The following is a 25,907-nucleotide window of genomic DNA, read 5'->3' as shown; positions in this document are numbered from 1 at the left end:
GGAGCTCTTCACGAGCAGAGGTTTCAATCGACGTTAATCGTTGCACGCGCAAATTGTTTCTCCAGAAAATGCAATCCCGCCACACGTATGTGATGACAATGAAAATTGGTTAAGCGTAAGCAATATCTTTCAAACACGCAACATAACAAAAAATGGCCATTTACCGCTCACAAATAAAACGTAACAGTCCCGAGACCCAAACCCTGGATTCATATCCCGTCCGTTTAGCGCCGATTTAACCGAGCTTGTGAAACTCGCGGTAAACAGGGCCTCCAAAAAGATGCCAACAACGTGAGAAGTTGAAAACTGCCACCTGCCTGGCCTCAAAAGCATTACTTTAGAACTCGCGGGCAGGATATGACGTAACCACCTTCAAGTAGATTTGTTCCTGAGGTTTGTTCAGTCACGTGCCCGTCTGTGTAAAGAGTGCACCTTTCTCACCGCCAGTTTAAATGATAACCTGCCAAGTGTCAATAACGGTGGAAACGTCCTGCATAAGAACCTGCTTGGCATACGGACTGACCAAAGGTCAGACTACCTTTGCGACATGTAAAGTGATCCACGTGCAGCGATGGGTACAACAATACCCCCACCACCCCCTGCCACCGCACCAGATGCAAATAATTTTTTCGCTAATTCAGATTCACGATTCTTTTTTAACATTGTTGTGAATGTAGCGGCCTCGAGTGGTGGGACTCGACGGCGAACAACAGACACACGAGTCTTAAGACGCAGAGAACGTTACGTGCACGGTTCACATCGCTAAGGGGAGGACGCGCCGCTAACACCACTCGCTGTTCGCGAGCCACCAAGCGGCGTCGGACACGCACTCGTGGAAGCAGACTGGACTCTCTTCAATTTGCAAGACCTCCAGCAACACGACTGGTTATGCGTCCTCCGAGGTATACGCCAGAAAGAAATAATGGAATTTTTTTTTGTTGTATATTGAAAATTCAATGATTGTTATTCTTAAGTGGTTACTCAAGGTACTTTAGCTTTCGTTGAATTTTCCAGTTAAGTGTAAACCTAATAATGTTCAAGACATTCCAAAGAGGAAAGTTGAAAGGCAAGGTATAATTGTACGATTTACCCTGTACAGTACTGTACTGACAAGCTATGGGAGGGCAAAATTGCATCTCCTCCTCCGCGTCTCCTTTTAACGCCCCGTCAACCGCCAAATTCATCCGAACCTGTCAGCAATTAATAACCTCGTTTTTATGCGCTCCAATCCTCATGGCAGAGGCTTTTCAAAGAACAGACAGGACACAGGCTCACACACACACTTTAAGATTCACTGCCAACGATGACCACAATACCCTGCTGGGATAAAATAACCCAAAAACGCCGACTTGAACCCCGCACACAACGGAGAAGCCAGTTTTCTTTTCTTTTGCTCAAATGACATGAGCGTTTTCCACGCGGCCACGAGGAAGTTTTACGATGCACACTGAAAAACGTACGCACGTATTTGTTCAAATCACGCTTGGAACTAAAAACTACAGAAGCGCTCAATTTTAACGACCGTATATTCATCGGCTCGTCTGTAAAGAACTGAAACTGAGACGGCGAGGCAAGGTGGTAACCTCCGGAATTCCACTTAAAAGCAAACACCCGGAGCATATCTGCATGACCAATTCCGCTTGTCCAGGTGGCTCTAAGCAATTTGTTCAAAACTGCTGCGGCTGGCCCGACGTGCTGCCCGCATCGGTCGATTTGGCGAGGGTCGTGGCACCGTCGGCAGGGAGTCACATTTATACTTGGGTAGCGTTGCATTGTGAATGAAGGCTCAAGTCCCGGGGATGTCAAACTCAATCAGACAACGGGACGGTTTTGGACTCAAATGCTTCTCCCGCCGGCCACACAGTTGGGCCGATGAAAAGCAAAAGCATAATAAACACCACCGTATAAATTTAGCAATTCAAAATCCAAAAGCACGGCTAAAGAGAGTTTTTTTTTTGACGGCATGACACGTGCCAAATCTCCCGTTTTCAATGTCCGGCTTAAATTCAGTTTGAATTTAGGTAAGGGCTTTGAAAAATATAACTAAAATTACATAAGTTGTAACAAATGAAAACACGTGGTGGGCCGGAGGAAGCGAATTGTGGTGCTGTGTGTTTGACACCCCTGGTCTAAGCCATTCTCAATGCGAACGTGGGATCACCGTAGGATTCCAAAAATCCGCTTGACCCACAGTGCTACACCCCAACCGTGTAGTTGCCGAGATGTCTACCTGGCAACCACTGCAGAAGAACCTTCAATAGTTGCTCGGATATTTCAGATGTGTGAATATCCGTTGGAGAATTGCTCCGGTCAAATGCAATCATGTTCAGTTAAGAACACCGTCATTCTGACTGCCACAAGCTTGCTACCTTGAAACCCTCTTGTCTTGCATTGCTCGGAAGCTTTCGCGATGGTGCAGTTGCCACAAAGCAGCCACTCGCAGCGCTGTAGCATCGTGACGTGGTGTATAACCCAATGTGTTGGGTAAATGACAAGTTTCTGGAGGCCTACGTGTGAAACGGACCGATGCGTTTCTATACAAATGAAGTGTATTTTAAACGTTAGCAAAGTAATTATTCATATTTCACACATTAATAACAAACAAATAAAATATATATAACACTTTTAACCACAATTACGATAGCGAAAGGCAAGGCTTAACAGTAAATACGTCGCGCCAAACTGCCCTCACGTCTACAAGTCACGTTTGCATTATTAATGAGCTTCGCAGAGCTAATTCTCAAACAGCAAGAACAGTAACACCCAAGTGCAGCCTACGCTACGGTTCGCCGTGCAGCCATACTTCCCCCTCCCCTTCCTCTTTGCCTTCATCGTTCTCGAATGAGAAAATCAACTGGCAACCTTCCACCTTCCACCCCGTCCATCACCAAGAACAACGTCCCACATTCACTCCGCGCTCGCTCTCGGCGCCCGACTTTGCTTTGTGCACGCGAGGGCTGACCACCGTCCCCGTGCTTCCTACGATTGTGGCGACACTAATGAATCTCGGCGCACGCACGGACGCGGAACAACATTCCCCCAATGCAACGGACCCAAACACCCACGCGGTCACCGAGCATGGTAATATTAACAATGCCATTTAAGTAGACAGGAAAGAATGCGTCCCAAGACTGTTGAAGGCAGTTCCTGCACTAGGATGTTTTGCCAAGTCCACAAGCGGCACGTCGAAGGAAATCATAACCACCGGAGATAAACCCACACAACGCATGAAGGATCGCATTCAATGCTCCGTACAGATGGATTCAATCCACTTGCTGTACTGCCTGGTCACCTCAGAGCCCAGCAGCTTTGGAGTTTCACAAATGTGTGGTCCACCAACCCAGTTTTGCACAAACCACCGCACCTCGCTTCGTGTGGCACCCGACACAACGGAGTAATACAAAAACACAACCCCACGGTGACAGATGGATTACCTCATTGTGTTTTGGAGCTCCCAACACCGACACTATTAATTGTTAGTTTATGGGCACTTAACGACGAGGCTTTGCTCTGCACAACACAAACTTCTATAGGTGGGTTTGGCCTTCATCAGATCTGCTGCCAAACAAAAACGGGACAGGTTTCCACTGGACGGGATTGCTAACTGACATACAAATGTAAAACGTACGGACACTGGTCTGAACACTCTTCTACACTAATTAATTTGTAAACAGAGTACTAACCATCGCGTACTAGGATGCCCCGCATGAGCCCAACGCCATCAAATTGAAAATACCAGCTGAGAGGACGGAACACAGCATACCTGGATGACAGAATATTAATACCAGCTGAGAGCACGGAACACAGCATACCTGGATGACAGAATATCAAACCGCATCTCTTGACCCGTTATCTGGTCAGAGGCTGGCTAGTTGAGAGTTGGTTCAGCTAGTTCAAAAAGCGCAGGGAGAGATACGCTCCAAATGTGCTCCCCTGAAACGTGACTTATCTACGGCTCCCGGTGCTGTTCCACGGCCCCGTTTGTGACATGACGTCATTGAAGCCCTTGCGGCTTCATTTTCAAACGCTGGTCTGACAATGAACACATCTTTTGACAAAGACCTTTCACGGACAGTACACAGCACGGGCATCAAATGGCTCCTACAGCACTTATGAGTTATGCGGTAGCCAACTTTAAACTGCTGTGTGTTGCCATAAAAGGCCACCAAATTCCAACTGATGGAGGGATGGTCGAGGCATCTGGAATGGTGGTCTGTGTCATGCAATGCCTTGCTTGTTGGAAGGCAGGAGAGTTATGATGTTTATGATTCTACCTCGGGGGCTGCAACTGCCTCTAACGCAGTGGTACAATGTTTCACGTAAAGTTGTAAAGGGCTGGGCTGTGTTGTGGCGCCGATGAATTAGTGCTCAATGGGCGACAGGCGTTTACATCTTCGTCATTACTTTAACCTGTTGGCAGATCTATTGCTTAACACAGAGCATCTACAATGTGAAACGAACCTTGGCAAATATCGGTTGGAGCTACAGTAAATCCTACCACACAAAACAGGACTACAAGCTGTAAAGTAACGTGAAGATACACTGGAAAATGACCGTCTATTACGAGAGTAAATGCGTCCAGTGCCCCCATAAAAATACAATCAACCCCAATTTGGCTACCGTGTGGCGAGAGCGGTGGTAATTTGGCAGTTCGTTAAATGCAAACCATTTGTACGAAGCCACTGTTCATCAATACAGATTACCGCCTGGTGACATCCAACCGCGGCAGGTTGTATTTAAAACGCACTGCCACTTTCACAGCACGATGAGCATATTTTGGGAGCAAGGTTAACCACGCCAATCGGGCAACCAACTCTATTGAGAAAACATTCAAGTTACCACTTTTGTTGGGTAATAAAACGTGTATCTATGTTTAACTATTTCCACACTATATGTAGCAAACCGTGCTAAATTGAGGTGTGGGGGAAGGACAACAAACTAAACACAAAAAGTTCTCAAGAAATTAGATTCAGATTTACAAGTGCATAGCTCCAGTGGCTTCCTAATATCGTTCCAGATGGCCGCAGAAGCGCATCTGCAGTGAAGCAAACGGCGAGAATATTTTTGTAACTGTCCAGCCTGGTGCTCCCGTGTCCCAGTTGACCTGTCGCCGATTGCACCGCATCAAAATAGTAAAATGAACACGCGATTATGCCCAGGAGTTGGAACGGTGTGAGAACAGGGCCTTAGGGCACATCGTTAATGCAATGGTCCGGGTCTTCTACGTTTTTGGAGGAGCGGGTTCTGAAAAGTATAAATTGGGTTAGAAATTAAATGATATTTTGAGCTAGTGAAGAGGAGCTGTTTTTTTTTACTCGTAGAGAAAGCTGGGGGTGTGGCATTGGTGTGGCATTGGTGTGGCACGAGGAAGTTTGGAGATTACATACTCTGACCTCTTCAGTGAAGAATAAAGCTGATGGTGCTGCGGATGCCAACACGCAAGCAGCACATGGGAATTACAAGAGGCCTCCAAACTATACTTAGGTGCCTGGCTCAGTGTGTAATACTGTCATCTATGGCACATGACATGGAATTTAGTGCTTATCCAACAAGGGGCGTGAGGTCTGCCAATACAGCCATAGGGAACAAACTCACTCATGTTAAATCCCCAACACTTTAAAGGATGTATGCGCACACACCCCACAGACGGGGGAACGCACACTCTGATCCACGATTGAAATAAAGTGTCTCCGCGGACAGATCTAAACTAAAGATTCTTATCCGTACATCTCCTCTGCCAGAAGAGTAAAAAACGATGTATCGCAAGCCTGTTGGCGAGATATGTATATGGTGATCTCAAAATAATGAGAATGTACATGGCAACCGTTAATACAATCCATGTACGGAGTTACCGCCATGGCACAACTATATGGCAAATTCACATTGATAATGGCTGAAACACACAACACCACCGCAGACCAATGGAAACCTCGTCAGGTTTTTTTTTGCCAGACATCAAATGATCCGTGAATCGTTGTTAAGAAAACTGTGTTATTGGGCTAAAAACGTGGCATAGCTTCAGATGGGCAAAGCAAAACCTAGTTGCTGTCGATTGTGTAACATCAGCGCGAACGCTACATCGGTGGATGCAGCCTCAAAATTCTGATACGAATCACACGAGACTTCCCAGCAGAGTTGCTGCCGACTTTATTGATTTCCAAATTGAACAGGGCCCTAGTGGCCCCGAAGCAAGAACTAATGTAATGTAGCAATGTATCTGTTGGCATAGATTTTAAAGTGAAACATTCCGACAGCTACTTCAATATTGTTCAGCTGCCGCCGTTGGAATCTCCATGTTAACACTGCGACTGATACTTGTCCTTCTGGAGCATCACAAAATGAGACTGAGCACACGTAACATAAATAGAATCAACTAAATTGATTCGCCGGTGAAAATCTACCGAGGTGCAAAGTGATCGGTAAAATAAAGTACTATCACTATGGAGCTCGCTACCGTACTCAGCATCACGTTCTATGTAACATGGATGACGCACATAAGAATACAAAGGAATTCATTCGAGCACCTCTTTGATTAGCGAAATACTCGGCCCCAGCTCTTCCCGAGTGCCCCGCGCCAGGCGCGGTCGACACGAGAGCCGCGCGCGCGGGTCAGAGCGGGCGGCTCGCGCGAGAAACAATCGCCGCACGTGATGCGGGCGCAGCGGGAAACAAGAGGCTCGCAACATTTTGCTAACAAAGCAGAATCTAACTCATCCCCCATTGGTTGTGGCATGCGGTAGCTTTTTTAGTTTTCTTCGAGAGATCTTCGCTCCCTTTCAGGCTGTGCCATACACCTCTCTCTCCCCGCGCCGCCGCCGCCGCCACCTTCGCCTCCTAGTTTCCTTCTCCAGCCTCGTCGTCCTGCTGGTCGGAGGTCCACAGTGTGAGGTTGTCTCGGAGGAGCTGCATGATTAGCGTCGAGTCTTTGTACGAGTCCTCGTTCAGGGAGTCCAACTCGGCGATGGCCTCGTCGAAGGCCGTCTTGGCCAACTGGCACGCCTGCTCGGGCGCGTTCTGGATCTCGTAGTAGAAGACGGAGAAGTTGAGCGCGAGGCCCAGGCGGATGGGGTGCGTGGGCATCATCTGCTCCTTGCTCACCTCGTACGCCTCCTTGTACGCCTTCTCCGAGTTGGACACGACGTGGTCGCGCTTCTCCCCGGTGGCCACCTCGGCGAGGTAGCGGAAGTAGTCGCCCTTCATCTTGAGGTAGAACACCTTGCTCTCGTACTGCGGGTGGTCGCAGCGCGGGATGAGGTGGTTGTCGAGCAGGTTGAGCACGTCTCCGCACACCGCCTCGAGCTCCTGCTCGATCTTCTCGCGGTAGCTGCGCACCAGCCCCAGGCGCTTCTCGTTGCCGTCCGTCGCCGTCTTCTGCTCGATGCTGCTGATGACGCGCCAGGCCGAGCGGCGCGCCCCCACCACGTTCTTGTAGGCCACCGACAGCAGGTTGCGCTCCTCGTTGGACAGCGGCTCTGTCAGCTCGGTCACCTGGCGACGACGACACAGCCGGTGGGGGGGGGGGGCAACGCACGATCATTACCCACGATACAGTTTTCTAGGCTCGCCCGGGTCAAGGGTCAAGGTTCAAGGCAGTGTTTTACGATCGAGTGAGCGTTGTGATAACGACTGGTGCCGTTTGCCTTGCGAAAGTGGTGACATTCCTCGTTACTTTGGCGAGTCATTATGCCCATAAGACAACCGCTTATGATTTAATCATGCATCATCGTCGTCGTCATCAGCCATGATCAATCCACTGCTGGGTGAAGGTCTCCGCAAGCCGGAGCCACCATTCACAATCCTGCGATGCAACAACCAATCCAGCACCTACACAGGAACTCATCTAAGCCAATGGTGGAAATTCCACATCCCTATGGTGAGATAATATATCCACAGGTCAACCACTGTTGAGTTACCAATAATTGACGAAAGAAAGGTGAAAATAATGATACATGATGATAATTGATGAGCCAAGTCAAACACTGACTGGGATTTGTAGTTGCAAAAAGAAAAATGGTTTAGTTGTAGAATATTTATTTTTAGTGATTTGCTTTGTATTCCTATCGGTTTTTTGATTCTTTGTAATTGTAACTTTCTGACCTTCCCCTACTGGACATCTTTGAAAAATAGCTTCATAGCTCATCGGATTTGTCCAGAAAATTTTCATTCCGTACTGCTTGATTCACTATTAATAACAATTTAACTAACTCAACGGAAGGGGGTGAGGTCTTATATTCCACGTTGAAACGAGCAAACCGTGGATGCATGCATCTGCATAAGAGCATGTGAAAAATATTCGACGGTGGAAAGGATCAAAATTAAACCTTATATTATTCATCCGGACGATAAAATGGCAACAATTTAACGTGGATATAATCGATGCGTCTCCCAGGCCAGAACAACACTGGCCTGACGTCTCCACTGGTGAGCCCCCAACCAGCGGGTACATTCCACAGCCCCATGATAGGGGCCAGGCTATTCATAGACCAGCCACTGGTGAATTCCCTCAAAGCGTTACTAATTTTATCAACGCCAGAGGGATGATGGGCCTAGTCAACGCCTTAGTAAGGCACTTTTTAGTTAAGTGAAACCACCGATCAGGATTTCATTGAGCAGTCAATGTTAAGCTTTTCTCCACATCAGTGTTCTACGACGTTGTTCATAAGTTCACTGTGGTTATCACAAGGATTGATAAAAATCTGAATACACAATACTGTACTTGTTTAATTCATCATACGGATAACCGTTAACAATGCGCTACTCAATGGCAGGCGTACGCGCATTTTTAAATGACAGTACAACGAAAATAATGTCTTATTTATTGAGGATGGCCTCAGTCTCAGGATGGTGCCACATTGGGGAGTTCTATTTTTTGCAAGAGGGTGATTTCGATGCGACATTATTCCAGGGTAATAGGAGAAAACTCGCAAACTGCGGATACCACGGAAGTCTGCGTGGGAGTGGCAAATCCATTCGCCATATGGCCATTGCTTGGCCACATTTACAACTCAATGAATGTGGCGCCGGCCGCAGTGGCTAGATGTTAACTCCCTCGCCTGGTATGGAGGAGGTCGTGGGTTCGATCCCGACCCTGACGCCTGCTGCTGTATATTATTTGGAGTTTGCATGTTCTCTCTCCCCGTGGTTTGCGTGCATTTTTCTCCGGGTGCTCCAGTTTTTCCTTCAACATTTATAAACATGCGTTTAAGAGTATAGGGCTGCAATAAATTGCCACGTGATAAGCCACTTTGTTGAGCTATCATTTGTGGCCAGGTCGCTTCTGAAAAAGAGCTATACAGCTCAGTGAGCCTTACCTGGTAAAATAAAAACTAGTCTAATTTTCAATGGGTTTAAAGTCCAAATGAAAATGCTAACCGCTGCATGAACCATGAACCCCCATCGGCAGAGCACAAAATGAGAGGCGCGAACGAGCGTGACTGGGTTATATTTATAGCCAGAATAAAAAAATACAAAGAGGGTGTCAATGCTCAAAGGATCATTATTAGGGTGATGATAATCTATAATGGCAGCCCTGTACCAATGGAAGAGACTGATTCCACATTCCCATTGTGTGAGCCTAAAGTTGATTTGTGCAGACACTACAGGTTAGAAACTGTCCAAATGATCCCTGAAAGGACTCAATCCAGAATGATACATAGTGCACACTAGGGATGGGCTTTGGATTTTAAAAAAGCAACTCACATTTTGGATGTTAAGAAAAATTACGGAACATTTTTTGGAAGATTTACATTGCGTAATAATTCAACATGTTTTCCGACTAGCAAACCTAATATCAACCTATGCCACGACACCATTCTGGACGCAAAAGCGTGGACATGACGACGCGTTAGTGGCGTAACTTTGTGACGTCATGTTTCCAGATCAACCCAAATTAAAAAATATAAGATAATCTGAAATGTTTAACCTTAGCCTGGGGTTTGGGATTTTTCATATAAAAAAAATTGGGAACACATCCCTAGTACACACATAGATCCATGAATGTATAATAACCCAACAAATAGTTTTTACTTCAATGGCTAAAATTGAAACGCTAAAAATAATGCATGCTAATTATATTCAGCATGATATTCATGAGCAGCAGAGGCTCAAGCATCAATGAGTTGACAGGAACTGCAGTCAGCCCCCCAAACCCCTCCAGCTCAGCAGCTTCCCCCCCCCCCTACTGCTTACACCACCCCCTACTGCTTACCCACCACCCTCCACTGCTTCCACGGGCAGGAAAAAACACCACCCCAACCTCTTTGCATCCAGACACATTACACGGACTCACTTGTAACCAAGTCCTGCTATCCCAGCAAAGGCGAGCAAGGCTGATAACATTACGTCTTTTTTGTTCACCTCCTCAGTTATAAATAAAAATGATTTACTGTGTACATAGCCGAGCCCAAGGGGTCTGTTCAGACGGATGTGGGCCGGCACTTGTCTTCCTTAGCCAACCTGTGCCAGTGAAGGGAATTCTCCATCCCTATGTCAGGGGCCAGTCCTTCCAGAAGACAACGGTTGGGCCGTTACAAAATAGTGCTCGTTTGTTCCACTCGATGCGAATGAGGAGCCGAGTCATCTCCCAACACCTCCAATTAACACGGCTGGCTACGTACGGTGAAAAATAAGTTCAACATACACACAACGAGGAGTTTAAACTCACGAACTTAACAATTTCAATCATTTTCTGAAAAAACATCAAGTCATAAAAGTGTGAAAAATATTTTTAAAATGCACAGAACAGTCATCAACTCTTACAATCACATCACCCTTCCATTCGGTGTAAAGGAACCCCTTGACCCCGACATCTGAGTCGCGAATGCCACCTCAAACATTATTCTGGGCACCGTGGTAGAACTCGGTCCATCCTCCTGCGTCGCTGTTTAATCAACGGGATGCCATCAGAGTGTATTACAGCATTCTGTGCGCTTTTTATGGGTGCACAAATTACGTAACAGCCTTTTTAAAGACACCTTTCCAATAACAGACCTCCTTCCATAATGTGATATTAATGAGGTCATGATTCGATTTTTTTGTCCTTTTGGTGCATGCAGTCTAAGGGACAGCAAGGTTTTCATGAATTTCAAATTATACGATTTGTCAATAATTCATATGTGCACCGCCCATTTTATGCATATATTGTGAGCTCATGAATACATTTTCATTGACAAATCTTTGCGTGCAGATTTTTTGCACAAGTAACCTTTAGACGGGCGGAGTGGCAGCGCAGTGCGCAGCGCAAACCTGACGCGCAATCGGTGCTTAGCGCAATGCGCTAGGAACCTGGCAACCCCGAGTTCGATTCCCGCCGCAGCCGACATCGGCGGTGAGTAATATCTGGAACCGGCCCTGGATCCCCCAATGGGTTCCCTTTGCAAACTCCGCACTGACCAGTGCGGTGAAGTATGGTCTAACAACTACCACAGACCGAGGCCCACAAGAGGGCTTCAATCCAGACAAAGGAGCTATATATTAGTAACGGTTTAAATATCGGCATCCACTTCATTGCTTGATGGTCGTCTTAATATGCACGTATGTGCAAGTCATTGCACGAACAAGCCAAGATGGCAGTGGCCGTGCACTCTGTGGAGCAGTGGTGGATTAATTCTCCACACAGCCACTGCGGATTACCACCAGCAATCTTTGCGAAGGGTGGTGACCGTCAACGTTCACACAAAGCGGTACCCATTTTTATCAAAACCTGACGCGCGATTGGTTAAGTTGACCTCCGATTTGTGCTCCGATGACGGTGCCAACCACCCGGCCTGCCTGTCGTGAAGAGAGAGTGAGCCCAGTATTTGGTCGTGGTACCGTGGGTTATATTTATTCATGATGGGTCTATGTTTAACCGCAGTGCCCCGATTTCCACATCCATCTTGAGAAGGCTGCACACACGCATGTTTTTTTGCACAGCCGTATATATTCCCCTAAATACACAGCTTTACAATGGGATGTTAATAACACTAAATAATCTGCTTTTGCTTATCAGCTAACAGAAAACTGTTCAAATATCAAGTGTCCAAATTTTGAAGAATTCAAAGGCACGTCATTGAAAAACACCATCTCGAGACGATATTTAATTTACCAGATATTCATTATTGAGCCAAAACGTATTTTTGTCAGGAAGGTCCTGGGAATGTGGCCAATTCCCAATGAGTGTATTTGGGACCAAACCGGAGTTCCCAGAGAAGACTTGCACACGAGGGGACAACACTCCCATAGCCCACACACAGATGCGTTTTGGAACTACAATGCTGTCCTCGTAAACCTCATAAGCCCAGCAGGTGTGGGAAGGGTCACAAAAACATGCTCCGCAAACCTTTGCACTCTGATTTACAGGCGTGCGGCACCACGCCCAACGCAATTAACCCGCCTGCCCTCTCCCTTGTAAAGAAGAAGATGCCAGGGCTCATGGACATTACCCTCACGGGGCCCCCATGACATCCACCCACCACGGTGTCACACAGGACCTTCCTTGAAACACCAGGCCTCCAGTACCTGTCAGACTACATCCACCCTTCTCGAGTCCACGATGATCATCCAGTCCCTCTCCTCCTCCCTGGTTTCCCACCTCTCTGCCAGACGTGTGTGAAAAAGAGCTTCATAGCTCAACGGATTTCTCCAGGACAAATAATGATTCTGAGGTTTCTCAGGCCCCCAATCCCCTCTACAGTCCTCTGGGTCACCCCAGGGATTGCAGTCCCTCACCAGTGCCCCTTTGATGTATCCGATCCCCTTAATCGCTCCAAGGTTCCATCATTCGTAAAATTCCTCTCGTACCGCCCGGCTCCCTCCTTCCCGATACGCACCACGGCCCCCCCCGCCCACCACGTGACCTCCCCGTGATCGTTCTGGCTCCTCATTCAGTGCCAGGGACCCCTCTCGCCTGATCCCCCACGCCTCCAAATCTTGCATTGGTCATCGTCCCCCACCGCTCCATCTCCTCTGTTGCGCCCATTGCACCTCCTGGCTCCCCCACCCCCCAATTGCTACCACTGTCCCAGCGTTCTTCTGCCTTGCTCCACTCACCCACCCACCCACCCTGCTGCCCCCCCCTTCTCACCGAGTCCCACCAACCCCCATAGTCTCTCCCCTCAATCCCACGGCTCCTCTCGCCTAACCCCTCTCATCTGTTAAATCTCCCCTCGTCCTTCACTCGATCCCCTCGCGAACCCCTTTGACTGTAACTCGCTTCAATCGCCATCCCCATCAATTTGTCTTCACCTCGTCTCCCCCATGGACCCCCCCCCCCTCACCCCCTCCACGTCACCCTCCACCGTCTCTCGTCCACCCCCAATATCCCATTCTATCCTCTCGATCCCCTTTCACTCTCTCATCGATCCCCAGATTTACCCCCCTGCTGCTCCTATCCCCCGAATCCTTCATAAACTCGTCGCTTACAGTCCCTGGCTCGACCTTTGCCGCACTCAGCCCCCTGCTCCCCCCTCATCCCCTTCCTTGATCCCCTCGTCCCTCCCTCACCCCCCCTGCTCCCCCCTCGTCCCTCCCTCATCCCCTGTCCTTGACCCCCTCGTCCCTCCCTCACCCCCTGTCCTTCATCCCCTTGTCCCTCCCTCATCCCCTCTCCTTGACCCCCTTGATAGCTGCTCGCCCTGCCCCGACGGTCTCCCACCGTTACTTCTACCCCCCCCCGCCCGCCCATCGCTCACCCCGATCTCCCACAACACCAACATCCATCCCCTCGCCTCTCATGATCCCCTCCATACCCTCCCCCCACGCCCCATCCCCCTCAGACCCGCATCGTCCCCGCCTCTCCCTTCGCACCTCTTCACCCCCTCGTCTCTCCTTCAATGGATCCCCTTCATGCCCCCCCCCCATGTCCAATCGATTCCACATCGCACCCCCTCGATCCCCTCCCTCAGTCTCACCCCCTCGATCTCCTCCCCGAATCCATTCACTGCCCATTGGATCCCCCGATTCTGCCGCGATCCCCTCACGATCCCCTTCACCGCTGCATCTTCACCACGACCCCCTCGCCAGACCCTCGTCTCCCTCCACGCGTCCCCCGCGATCCCCTCACACCCTCTGACCCCCTTCCCCAGATGCCTCCCTGCTCCCCCTCGCAGTCACTTTCCCCTCGACCCCCTTCCCCCTCCACTCGTCCTCAGCCTCTCGTCACCACCCCCCACCCCGTGTCCCCTCGCCTCTCTCGCTCCCCTCATCCCCTCGATCCCCCCCGGCCAGGACTCCCGTTCCCGCCCCCTAAGAACCCCCCTCATCCCCTCTCTCTCCTCTGCCGTTCATCCCCTCGATCCCTCCCCCACCCCAAGAACCCTCCTCATCCCCTCTCTGCCGTTCATCCCCTCGATACCTCCCCTCCCTCAACCCCGTCCGCCCGTCTCGCCTCGCTCGCCGCGTGATATCATCCCCTCACCCCTCGCTCGCACCGCCCGAACCCCTTCCCGTCCCTCTCATCCCCTCTCTCTCTCCCCTCATCCCCTCTCTCCCCCCCCTCATCCCCTCTCTCTCCCCTCATCCCCTCTCTCCCCCCCCCCCTCATCCCCTCTCTCCCCCCCCCCCTCATCCCCTCTCTCTCTCCCCTCATCCCCTCCCCCCGCCCGTGGGGTCTCACCGCCTTCATGGCGGCCGCCATGTCGTCGTAGCGCTCCGCCTGCTCGGCCAGGCGCGCCCTCTGCACCAGCTGCTCGCGCTCCGCCATCTCAGCCGCGCACGCGCTTCAACGCCGCTGCTGCTGCTCCGACTGCTGCTGCTGATGCACTGGCTCAGCTGCTGCCTGCTGCTGCTGGTGATGAGGCTGTGGAGCTTCGTGCTGCTGCTGCTGCTGGTGACGAGGCTGTGGAGCTTCGTGCTGCTGCTGCGTCGTCGTCTCCGCTGCTGCTGCTGCGGCTACGAGCGCCGCCGCGGTCACGTCTCTCGCCTTGCCGCACTGCGCATGCGCGAAGCCCCCCCCCTTGCCCCGCCCCCCACGTCCCCCGCCCCCGCTTCGCGGAAGCTTCGAGAGAGGAGGCGGAGGGAGGGAGAGGAGGAGACGCGGCGAGGAGTGGTTCTCTCTCTCTCTGGCTGTGTGTGTGTCGACAGTGCGGCATTCGCTGCTGCGGGCGATTCTAGCATCACGGACGTCCTCCGGACGTAACCGTCCGTCCCGTTCGGCCCTTCCCTCGAGCAAGGCAGCGCATTCCCCCCCCCCCGCGCCCCTCATATACCAGCCCACGCGGTCTTTGGCCGTAACCTTCCGTCCCTCCAGCCAGTAAAACTTTTTGGGACATTGTACGAAGTGAGGCGAGGTGCGGAGGCGGCGGCGTATCCCGAGGCGGAGATACACGTGGAGGGGGTGGGGTGACGTCATCGCGCAGACCTGCGCCAGGCAGGCAGACATCCATTCCAGACAGACAGACATCCAGGCAGACATGCAGGCAGACATCCAGGCAGACATGCAGGCAGACATCCAGACAGACAGACAGGCAGACATCCAGACAGGCAAACAGACAGGCAGGCAGACATCCAGACAGACAGACAGGCAGACATACATCTAGGTAGACAGGCAGGCAGGTATACCTGTCCATGATAATCCGATGTTATTTAACCCCACAGTACTGTGTTCCTAAAATCCTATGAGCAGTTTTATAAGCATCGTGCCGAACCAATTCACAGAAACAGCGTTTTGGATTGACCCACCACATCGCGTGTTTAAAGACGTTGTTTTTATTTCACCGGGTAAGGTCCCACTGAGCTGTGTAGCTCTTTCCCAGAAGCCACCTGGCCACCACAACGAAGTGGCGGCTTTTCACGGGTGGTGGGTGGGTAGGTGGGTGGATGGTGAGTGGTGGGTGGGTGGTGGGTAGGTGGGTGGGTGGTGGGTGGGTAGGTGGTGAGTGGTGGGTGGGTGGTGGGTAGGTGGTGAGTGGTGGGTAGGTGGTGGGTGGATGGTGAGTGGTGGGTAGGTGGTGGGTAGGTGGTGGGTGGGTGGTGAGTGGTGGGTGGGTGGTGGGTGGGTGGTGGGTAGGTGGTGGGTAGGTGGGGGGTGGTGGGTGGGTGGTGAGTGAGTGGTGGGTGGGTGGTGGGTAGGTGGTGAGTGGTGGGTAGGTGGTGGGTGGATGGTGAGTGGTGGGTAGGTGGTGGGTGGGTGGTGAGTGGTGGGTGGGTGGTGGGTAGGTGGTGGGTGGTGGGTAGGTGGGTAGTGGGTGGTGGGTGGGTGGTGAGTGGTGGGTGGGTGGTGGGTAGGTGGTGGGTAGGTGGTGGTGGGTGGTGGGTAGGTGGTGGGTGGGTGGTGAGTGGGTGGTGGTGGGTGGTTGATTCAGAAATGTATCTGTGCCAGGTAGGCAGTGCTCACTGTGAAATGAATATGGAGGATATATCAGAATCCACACATTGCGAGTGGAGGAGGAATCCGATGAGCTATGAAGCTCTTTTATCACAGATGTCCAGAAGGGACACGGGGGTAAGAACGTCACAACAACAAACAGTACAACAAACACGATAGGAGTGAAATAACAATAACGGTAAAATAACACAAACAAATACAGCACTAAAGCATCCCCATCCTACCAGACAAAGCCCACTGAGATATTAACTTAGTTTTAAAAAAACGACCTGGCTATCACAAGTGATGGCTCAACAAAGTGGCTCTCATCATTTGGACATCCATGGCAAGTGAGAAAATGCCTGAGGGTTGTGGGGGTGAAAATTTGAATCAACAACAACAAAAATCCCCATCACTTTTTACTTGTTGATATTTTTTCCCCCTACCGCTCTCCGACGACGAATCGAGTGTTGGCGCGGTGTGGACTCACCTCCGTTCCCCCCCCTCCACCCCCCCGGCTCCTCGCTCCTGCGTCGTCCGCCTTGGCCCCGAGCCGCCACGTGCGCGGAGAGTCGTGGACACGAAACACAAATCGCTCCGTGCCCCATAACCCAGTGGGGGCAGAGTTTCCGGCTCGCACTCGACAGCCTTCATATTCTTAGGTTTTTTCGGTAAAGTCACGTAGGTAAAAAATTAAAATTAATAGAAGTAAAATAAAAAAAAATATTAAAAAATCACGACGTTTCGGAGGCAACACTAGCTTCCGTCTTCAGGTGAAGCGCAAATCTGGGAACGGGTTAAACCAAACCTCGTGGAAAAAAAAACGGTGCCAAATACGAAGTTTAACCCACCTAAACCTGTCTCCCCGATTATAAAATGAATACATAAAATGTGTGTTTAGTCCATCAGCCTGTTGGCTTTCCAATGTCACTTGTCTTGAGCAAGCAAACTCCCGACTGGTTTTGAACCTATGGGGCTCATCAGCTCCGGATGTTTATTTAATTATTGCTAATAACAATGATAATTAACATTCGTAAGGCGCATTTCACCCAATGATGCCAATGCCCCGCCGTGTATGGAAAGTGGGGAAATAAGACAGAGCCAGCGGCGTAGAGGACCACAACTATGGGGGGGGGGAGGCCATTTTAAAGTGGTGAGTTTTCAGGGAAACATTTAAATAGCTCTAAATATTATGTTTGTCTTATTATCTAGAGGCCAGCAGCGTTCCATAGCCTTGGAGCTGCACTGGCTAAAGCCCCATCACCCCCAGGATCGGAGCCTTGACATCAGAATACGAAGGAGGAGTTTGACAGCACCAACAACGGCACCATCATGTCACCTTGTTGCCAGTTACAAAGCAGGAAGAGATAGATGGCTGCCTCTGGTGTAGGCCAATCAGCTTCAAAGACAATGCGTCGATTTCCAGAGCATGTTTGGTTTGCATGTTCACCACAAGCACTGCGTGTGGTTAATGCAGTAACTTGGTTCCTTGCAGAAGGTTTCTTCTATTTGGTGTTTGAACATCTTAAACACAACTCCTGTTGTATTGCCAGAAAGGGTCAAACCTAATTCTTGTTTTCCAACAGCAACTTGGACACCATTGCATGTGCAAAAACACTCGGCTTTATCCAGACCACTGGCTCAACAGAACTGAATGTGTGCCTGGCCACTTGCTAAGGAACCATGTGGACCCGGATCTGGCGTGGGTCCTGGGGTCGTGCGGATTCCATTCGAGTCGCGTGCTCAGCTGGAATGGTGTGGCTTAAGTGCTTCGTTATTTGCTGTTATAGTGTGTTATAGGATATATTTATGGTATTAAAAGCATTATAAGTGTTGTTACAGGATGCTTCTTTTTGTATGGGATTCACAGGGAAACCAGCAGACCAACACGTGTTCACAAGCTCTCACCATCCCATTCACAGGGAACCAGTGGACTCACACGTGTTCACAAGCTCTCACCATCCCATTCACAGGGGAACCAGTGGACTTCACACGTGTTCACAAGCTCTCTCCATCCCATTCACAGAGAAACCAGTGGACCCACGTAATCACAATCTCTCTCCATCCCATTCACAGGGGAACCAGTGGACCCACACGTGTTCACAATCTCTCTTCATCCCATTCACAGGGACACCAGTAGACCCACACGTGTTCACAAGCTCTCACCATCCCATTCACAGGGAAACCAGTGGACCCACACGTGTTCACAATCTCTCTCCATCCCATTCACAGGGGAACCAGTGGACCCACGTGTTCACAATCTCTCTCCATCCCATTCACGGGGAACCAGTGGACCCACACGTGTTCACAATTTCTCTCCATCCCATTCACAGGGGAACCAGTGGACCCACGTGTTCACAATCTCTCTCCATCCCATTCACAGGGGAACCAGTGGACCCACGTGTTCACAATCTCTCTCCATCCCATTCACAGGGGAACCAGTGGACCCACGTGTTCACAATCTCTCACCATCCCATTCACAGAGACACCAGTGGACCCACACGTGTTAAAAATCTCTCACCATCCCATTCACGTGTTCACAATCTCTCACCATCCCATTCACAGGGACACCAGTGGACCCACACGTGTTCACAATCTCTCACCATCCCATTCACAGAGACACCAGTGGACCCACGTGTTCACAATCTCTCACCATCCCATTCACAGGGACACCAGTGGACCCACACGTGTTCACAATCTCTCTCCATCCCATTCACAGGGTAACCAGTGGACCCACACGTGTTCACAATCTCTCTTCATCCCATTCACAGGGTAACCAGTGGACCCACGTGTTCACAATCTCTCACCATCCCATTCACAGGGACACCAGTGGACCCACACGTGTTCACAATCTCTATCCATCCCATTCACAGGGGAACCAGTGGACCCACGTGTTCACAATCTCTCACCATCCCATTCACAGAGACACCAGTGGACCCACACGTGTTCACAATCTCTCACCATCCCATTCACAGGGACACCAGTGGACCCACGTGTTCACAATCTCTCACCATCCCATTCACAGAGACACCAGTGGACCCACACGTGTTCACAATCTCTCACCATCCCATTCACAGGGGAACCAGTGGACCCACGTGTTCACAATCTCTCACCATCCCATTCACAGAGACACCAGTGGACCCACACGTGTTCACAATCTCTCACCATCCCATTCACAGAGACACCAGTGGACCCACACGTGTTCACAATCTCTCACCATCCCATTCACAGAGAAACCAGTGGACCCACACGTGTTCACAATCTCTCACCATCCCATTCACAGAGACACCAGTGGACCCACACGTGTTCACAATCTCTCACCATCCCATTCACAGAGAAACCAGTGGACCCACACGTGTTCACAATCTCTCACCATCCCATTCACAGAGAAACCAGTGGACCCACGTGTTCACAATCTCTCACCATCCCATTCACAGGGGAACCAGTGGACCCACACGTGTTCACAATCTCTCACCATCCCATTCACAGAGACACCAGTGGACCCACACGTGTTCACAATCTCTCACCATCCCATTCACAGAGACACCAGTGGACCCACACGTGTTCACAATCTCTCACCATCCCATTCACAGGGACACCAGTGGACCCACACGTGTTCACAATCTCTCACCATCCCATTCACAGAGAAACCAGTGGACCCACGTGTTCACAATCTCTCACCATCCCATTCACAGGGACACCAGTGGACCCACACGTGTTCACAATCTCTCACCATCCCATTCACAGGGGAACCAGTGGACCCACACGTGTTCACAATCTCTCACCATCCCATTCACAGGGACACCAGTGGACCCACGTGTTCACAATCTCTCACCATCCCATTCACAGGGACACCAGTGGACCCACGTGTTCACAATCTCTCACCATCCCATTCACAGATACACCAGTGGACCCACACGTGTTCACAATCTCTCACCATCCTAATTCAGTTGGAATGTGTAGCTCAGTTTTTTTTAATTCTCGTTGCGAATGTCAAACGAATATCAGACGTTCAGTTTAACACGTAGGCGTAGTAGTAGTAGTAGGAGGAGTAGGCTTTCGTGACCGATAGTGTCCACAATCGAGGTGATTTGAGGGGTATTATCGCATAAATATGATTGTGTCGTTAAACCCGCCACCACCACCAGACACAGCCAATCAGCAAGCTTCATCGCGTCATCACTTAGTGACTCGTGCAGCACGAAGCGGCGGTGCGTGGAGAGTAAACCCACCACCACATTCACTATTCGAGCACCGTGACGTTTCGCCGGTGATTACAACCACAACAACCACAACAACAACAACCACAACAACAACCACAACAACGACCACAACAACCACCACAACAACAACCACAACAACCACCACAACAACAACAACCACAACAACAACCAGCAGTCTCATCAGGCTGTCGTCGCCACGGTGTCTGTTGGGGACGTCGCCGTTCGCCCAGCAGAGTGGCCCCCAACCTCTTCGGCATCGAGTCGTGAGGATCATCGAGCGCCTCGTGTTGCGGGAGCCGGGCCCATGTCGTGCTCTCTGGCTCCTTGCGGCTCGGGTCGAGTTGGGGTTGTTGGCAGCGCGGGGTTTCTGGGCTGCGGGCGAGGGATGGAGAAGCATCGGCAGCCACAGTCACCGCTCAAATGATTGTTTTATACGATGGGTTCGTGAAAATGAACGCCGCAGTTTGCTGTGAACGGCGTGTGGGCGACTGGCCTTCGTGAGGACGTATGGAGCAGAGGCAGCGGAAACATCAACTTATTGATTTTCTCTGTGAGCCCCACATTGCAATTTACTCGTTTTTGTTTCCATGTTTTTTGTTATCGCCTCATGAAAGTCAACCCCAATATTTGTGTGCGGTGGAGGCCACGTGCTCTGGTGGCGGAGTTAGCTGACGATCATCAACACGTGATGTGACGCGACACTCAAACCTGCAGGCCTGCAAAGTGACCAGGAGATGTCAGTACAGCAAGTGGGTTCCTTATCCACAGGCCAGTATCTTAAATCTAAATATGTTTGTCGTATTCCCTCCCCATCGGTATTTCCAATTGTGCCGTTGGCTGTAAGGCTGCACATAGGACAGCAGGTGGCAGGGTGCAGCAAAAATCCATTCAGTGCTGTCGAGAACTCGATGTGCTATGGCATGGGTTGTGTTTTCCAGTATCAAATAATGATAGGTGTTTACCCCTTCTGGCAATAACACAGAGTGTGTTCAGATGTTCAAGCACCTTTCGCAAGGAATCGAGTTACTGCGTTAACCACACACGGTGCTTGTGTTGAACAGGCAAACACACGTGGCTCTGATCGGGGACGATGCCATTGTCTTTGAAACTGAGTGTCCTACATCGGAGACAGCCTTTTATGGCCGAGTTTCGTCAGTGTCAGACCAGAGAACACCACAAGACGGACGGTACAAACACATTCCTGCGGTGGGCTGCTCGGTCAATGGCCTGCAGGGTCAACGGTGGCGTGGTGTATTCCGCAAATATGCCCGACTGTGAGGGCGGGCAGAAGCCGGCGTGAGTAGGTTAAACGTTGAGTTTTATAAGGGCACCACGGGGTGACCAGCCCCTCCCCACCCAGCCCCACCCTTCCCACTCCCCACCCAGCCCCTCCCCACCCTCCCCTCCCCACCCAGCCCCACCCCTCCCACTCCCCACCCAGCCCCTCCCTCCCCACCCTCCCCTCCCCACCCAGCCCCACCCCTCCCACTCCCCACCCAGCCCCACCCTCCCCACCCAGCCCCTCCCCACCCTCCCCTCTCCACCCAGCCCCACCCCTCCCAATTTTTTGATGCACGACGGACGGACACAATAATCCCCTGTGGGCTGGTGTAACCAGGAGGTTCCTACCAGTAAAACAATCGACTATCAGCATGTATAGCTGGGGGTGAGCAGCAATCTCGGGATGAAAGAGTGAAAAACAAGAAGAGGTTTTACCCTTCGTTTGCAGGCTCACCACAAGTACCTGTGGTTAATGCAGACTTGACTCCTTACAAACGGGTTTCGGTTTGGTGTTTTAACGTCTTAATACCTCCTGTGTTGTTGCCAGAAAGGGTAAGGGGCCGTCCATAAACGACATCACGTGATTTTGGACGATTTTTGACCCCCCCCCCCCCTCGTCACACGGCGTCACAAAAAGTCAGACCCCCTCTCAAATATGACGTCACAAAGCTCTGCCCCCCCCCCCCCCCAAATAAAACATGCTTCAAATCGCTTTAAATTATTGTCATTGTAGTGCGTATTCAATGTGGCGCTGCACTCTGATGTTGTAGGAGAAAACATTTATTAAAAAGTCTATTTAATTAAGTAGAACGTGTTGTCTATATTTATTTAAAGTTGCGCATTTGATGTGACGTCACATTTCTCAAACCCCTCCCCTCCTCGTCACACATCGTCACAACTGTCTGACTCCCCCCCCACCTAGGTGCGTGACGTCATTTATGGACGCCCCCTAAAACCTATTCTTATATTTTGATTCTGGCAAGGGATGTCCCATGATGTAGCTACTCACTCCAAACATACAGCAGCAGCAGCCGTCTTGATCGGGATCGAACGCACGACCTCCTGCATATCAGGCGAGGAAGTTAACATCTCCTAGCCACTGATCCACACTGTGGAGCAGTACATTTGCTCTACGACAGAGAGAAGTGTCCATTGCTTGAAAAACAACAACAACAACAACAACATTCATTCTCGGAGCTGGGATTTAGCCAAATCAAGTGCAGGACCAATTTCAAAGCGATGGGGTTTTCTTGAGCAGCCTTGAGGACGTGAATGGGCAGCAGAGACCTTCAACCTCGCCACGACCCTCGACGATTGGATTGTTCTGTTTGCACATAGTCACTTTAAGATGTTTTCTTGTTCATGTTTTTGTTTTTTTGTTTGTTGCGGTTACACCCGTTGATTCAAGAGCCGAATGGCTCACGGGGCTCTACCTAATCAATGAAACTAAACTAAATAAATGAAAACTAAACTAAATAAATGAAACTAAACTAAATAAATGAAACTAAACTAAATAAATGAAACTAAACTAAATAAATGAAACTTCTTCTTCTTCTTCCTAGCGTTGTTCCCGCTGTGGCGCAGGGTCCGCTTTTCGGCATTGTCTTCTCCATTTGGCTCGGTCCAGGGCATCTTCAGGGGATGCGTTGACCGTCTTCATGTCTTCCTTTATTCGGTCCATCCATCGCTTCTTCGGACGCCCGCGTGGACGGCGGCCCTCTGGCTCAATACGCAAGGCAGTCTTGGCCACTGATGACTCTTCACTTCGCATCACGTGGCCGTACCACCGAAGCCTTGCCTCAAGCATCTTGTCCGCAATGGGGGCCACACCAAGTCTCTTCCGAACGTCTTCGTTCCTGACACGATCCCATCGAGTGAGCCCGAGGCTCCATCTGAGCATCCTCATCTCCATGGTGTGGAGAGCTTGTTCGTGTACAGTTGTGGCTGGCCAGCACTCGGATCCATAGAGTGCCACCGGTCGGATGATGGTCTTGTATATTTTTCCCTTCAGCCTATCCGGAATTTTCCGATCACAGAGGACTCCGGTGACTTGCCTCCATTTCATCCACGCCGCATTGACTCGTGACCTCACATCAGTCGTGATGCTACCATCTGAGCTGATGGTGGAGCCCAGGTACTTAAAGTCCGTCACTTTCTTCAGATCTTCTCCGTCAATACTGATGGTGCCGTCGGTTTGGGGGCCACACTCCATATACTCCGTCTTTTTGATGTTGAACCTCATCCCGTTTTCGTCCAAACGTTCCTTCCAAATAAATGAAACTAAACTAAATAAATGAAAACTAAACTAAATAAATGAAACTAAATAAATGAAACTAAACTAAATAAATGAAACTAAACTAAATAAATGAAAACTAAATAAATGAAAACTAAACTAAACTCCTCGACGCGCGCATCCTGAGCACGGCCACCGATGTTGTGATTGACGAGCCGACGGAGGCGTGGCGACATCACAACAACGGGGGGGGGGGGGGCAGAGTCTGCCACGTGCCCCCCCCCCTCTCCGAGCCGAGTGTCGACAGCGTGTGCCCGGGGTGAGCTGCTCGTGCTGCTGCAGTGCCGCTTCCCTCGTCACATCCACTCTCACCCCCCCCCCCCCAGTCTCACCCCCGCCCCCCCCCCACTCCACAAGTCTTCCAATTGTTCACAAATGTCAATAAAGCCATTTAAACAACGAGAAGAAGCTGTAGAAAAATAACCTGCGAAAGGGGGGTGGGGGGGTTGGTTTGATATCATTCAGGGTTGGCAAATGCCACCATTGCCCAACGCGAGCTGTATTCACCATTGGTAAAAAAGAAGCTATAAGCGTGTTTATATTTACTGGCTGTTTTATAGACGGGCATAATTTATTCTCATGTTCTGTAGGTGTTTCATACCATCACATCGTTCCCCCTCCTGAAACTGTCTCATCAATCGTGCTCCAGTGCCCTCCTCTCTTTAACGACGGCGATTCTCGAATGCAGCTACCGCCCTCTCCTCGCCACCGTAATTCATTGTCATCCAGCGATAGAATTCTCCAACAAAAGCACTGCTGGCATTTGCCACCCAAAAGGAGTAGCAAAAAGCCACGTTTGGCCAATGGCTCGAAGGATTTCTACTTATATATACTTCAAATCTAGAAGGATATAAACTCTTGACTGAAATTATGCACCAGCCGACACAGCGAACGAATCCACAAAAGCCAAGACTGGCATCCTGAACGGGAGGAAACAGCTGGTGTGGAAACGTGTTACAATTTGATGGAACGTTACGTAACGTAGGTGAATGCGTAAACATTGTGTGCATGCTTTCTACGTTTAGCCTGGCATGAAACGGCATTGATGAACTATTTATTGCTGTCAATAAATAAAACTGGGATTTGTTGTTAACGAAGCATGAGGATTAATTGCGTGGGTAATCTGTCAGCAATTTTTCGCATCCTACTGACAAAATTCCGTTTAAAAGCTAAAGGCGCGGCCCTGCAATTGCCTGCTCGCGTCACTGCTGGGCGAAAGGACCTCCAGCAAAGGGAGCTCTGGGGAGCCACCTCGTCTTGGAAGAGGTGGGGGAGCTCCCACACCTGCGTCTTGTAAGAGGTGGGGGAGCAGCCACACCGAACCTGACCTCACGTCCTGCCCGCCGTGGACGGAGGCGGCGTGGAAGACGCAGAGAGAGAGAGAGCGGCGCTCGCTGGGTCGCTTCGCCTGCCGTGCCGGGAGATAGAACCACCGAGGCGGCGAGCTGCGCGTCGCCAGCCCGCTGCCGCTGTCCGTGACACTGCAGGGCAGCCTCCTCCCCCCCGACACAATCACAGTCTATGATTGTTCTCCTAGAGCGCCGCGTGGTGTTTGCACGACGCGAATTGCATCTCACGCGATCGAGTGGCCAGAACGACGTCGTGGTGCGTGTAGGAATAAGCGGTCGTTCGGCTGCCTCGGCGAAGCGTCATCGCACGAGGCCTTGGGATGCTGCTGGATGCTGCCCAACACGCGCCTCGGTCTTTGTTCGGCCCCTGCGTACGCACCTCGAGAGTTATCGCGGACTGCGATTCACCCTCGAATTATTTGTTAGAACGCGATTCTTCCATAACGCGGCGGTCTTCAGGAAAGATACAACCGCCGCGT

General features: G+C 50.6%; 1 protein-coding gene across 1 annotated transcript; it reads right to left on the bottom strand.

Moving 5' to 3' along the window:
- Positions 1-6,130: 6,130 nt before the first annotated feature.
- Positions 6,131-14,920, bottom strand: LOC144731084 (14-3-3 protein gamma-B). The gene is made up of 2 exons (XM_078612095.1): positions 14,594-14,920; positions 6,131-7,488 (listed from the first exon to the last, which is right to left on the bottom strand). The coding sequence occupies exons 1-2, from the start codon at positions 14,678-14,680 to the stop codon at positions 6,835-6,837; spliced, it is 741 nt and encodes a 246-aa protein (XP_078468221.1). The 5' UTR covers positions 14,681-14,920; the 3' UTR covers positions 6,131-6,834.
- Between the last annotated feature and the right edge of the window lie 10,987 nt (positions 14,921-25,907).

Source organism: Lampetra planeri, chromosome 37 (assembly GCF_965212315.1).
Source record: "Lampetra planeri chromosome 37, kcLamPlan1.2.h2, whole genome shotgun sequence".
Taxonomy (NCBI): Eukaryota; Metazoa; Chordata; class Hyperoartia; order Petromyzontiformes; family Petromyzontidae; genus Lampetra; species Lampetra planeri.
The sequence above is the reverse complement of the archived record's forward strand: the minus strand, read 5'-3'. Positions and strand labels throughout refer to the sequence as shown.

Bases quoted from the DNA above. Each gene is read 5' to 3' on its own strand.
- LOC144731084 (XM_078612095.1), bottom strand. From the start codon at position 14,680: ATGGCGGAGCGCGAGCAGCTGGTGCAGAGGGCGCGCCTGGCCGAGCAG. The intron at 7,489-14,593 runs GTGAGACCCCAC...CGTCGTCGCCAG, and splicing joins TGGCGGCCGCCATGAAGGCG to GTGACCGAGCTGACAGAGCC.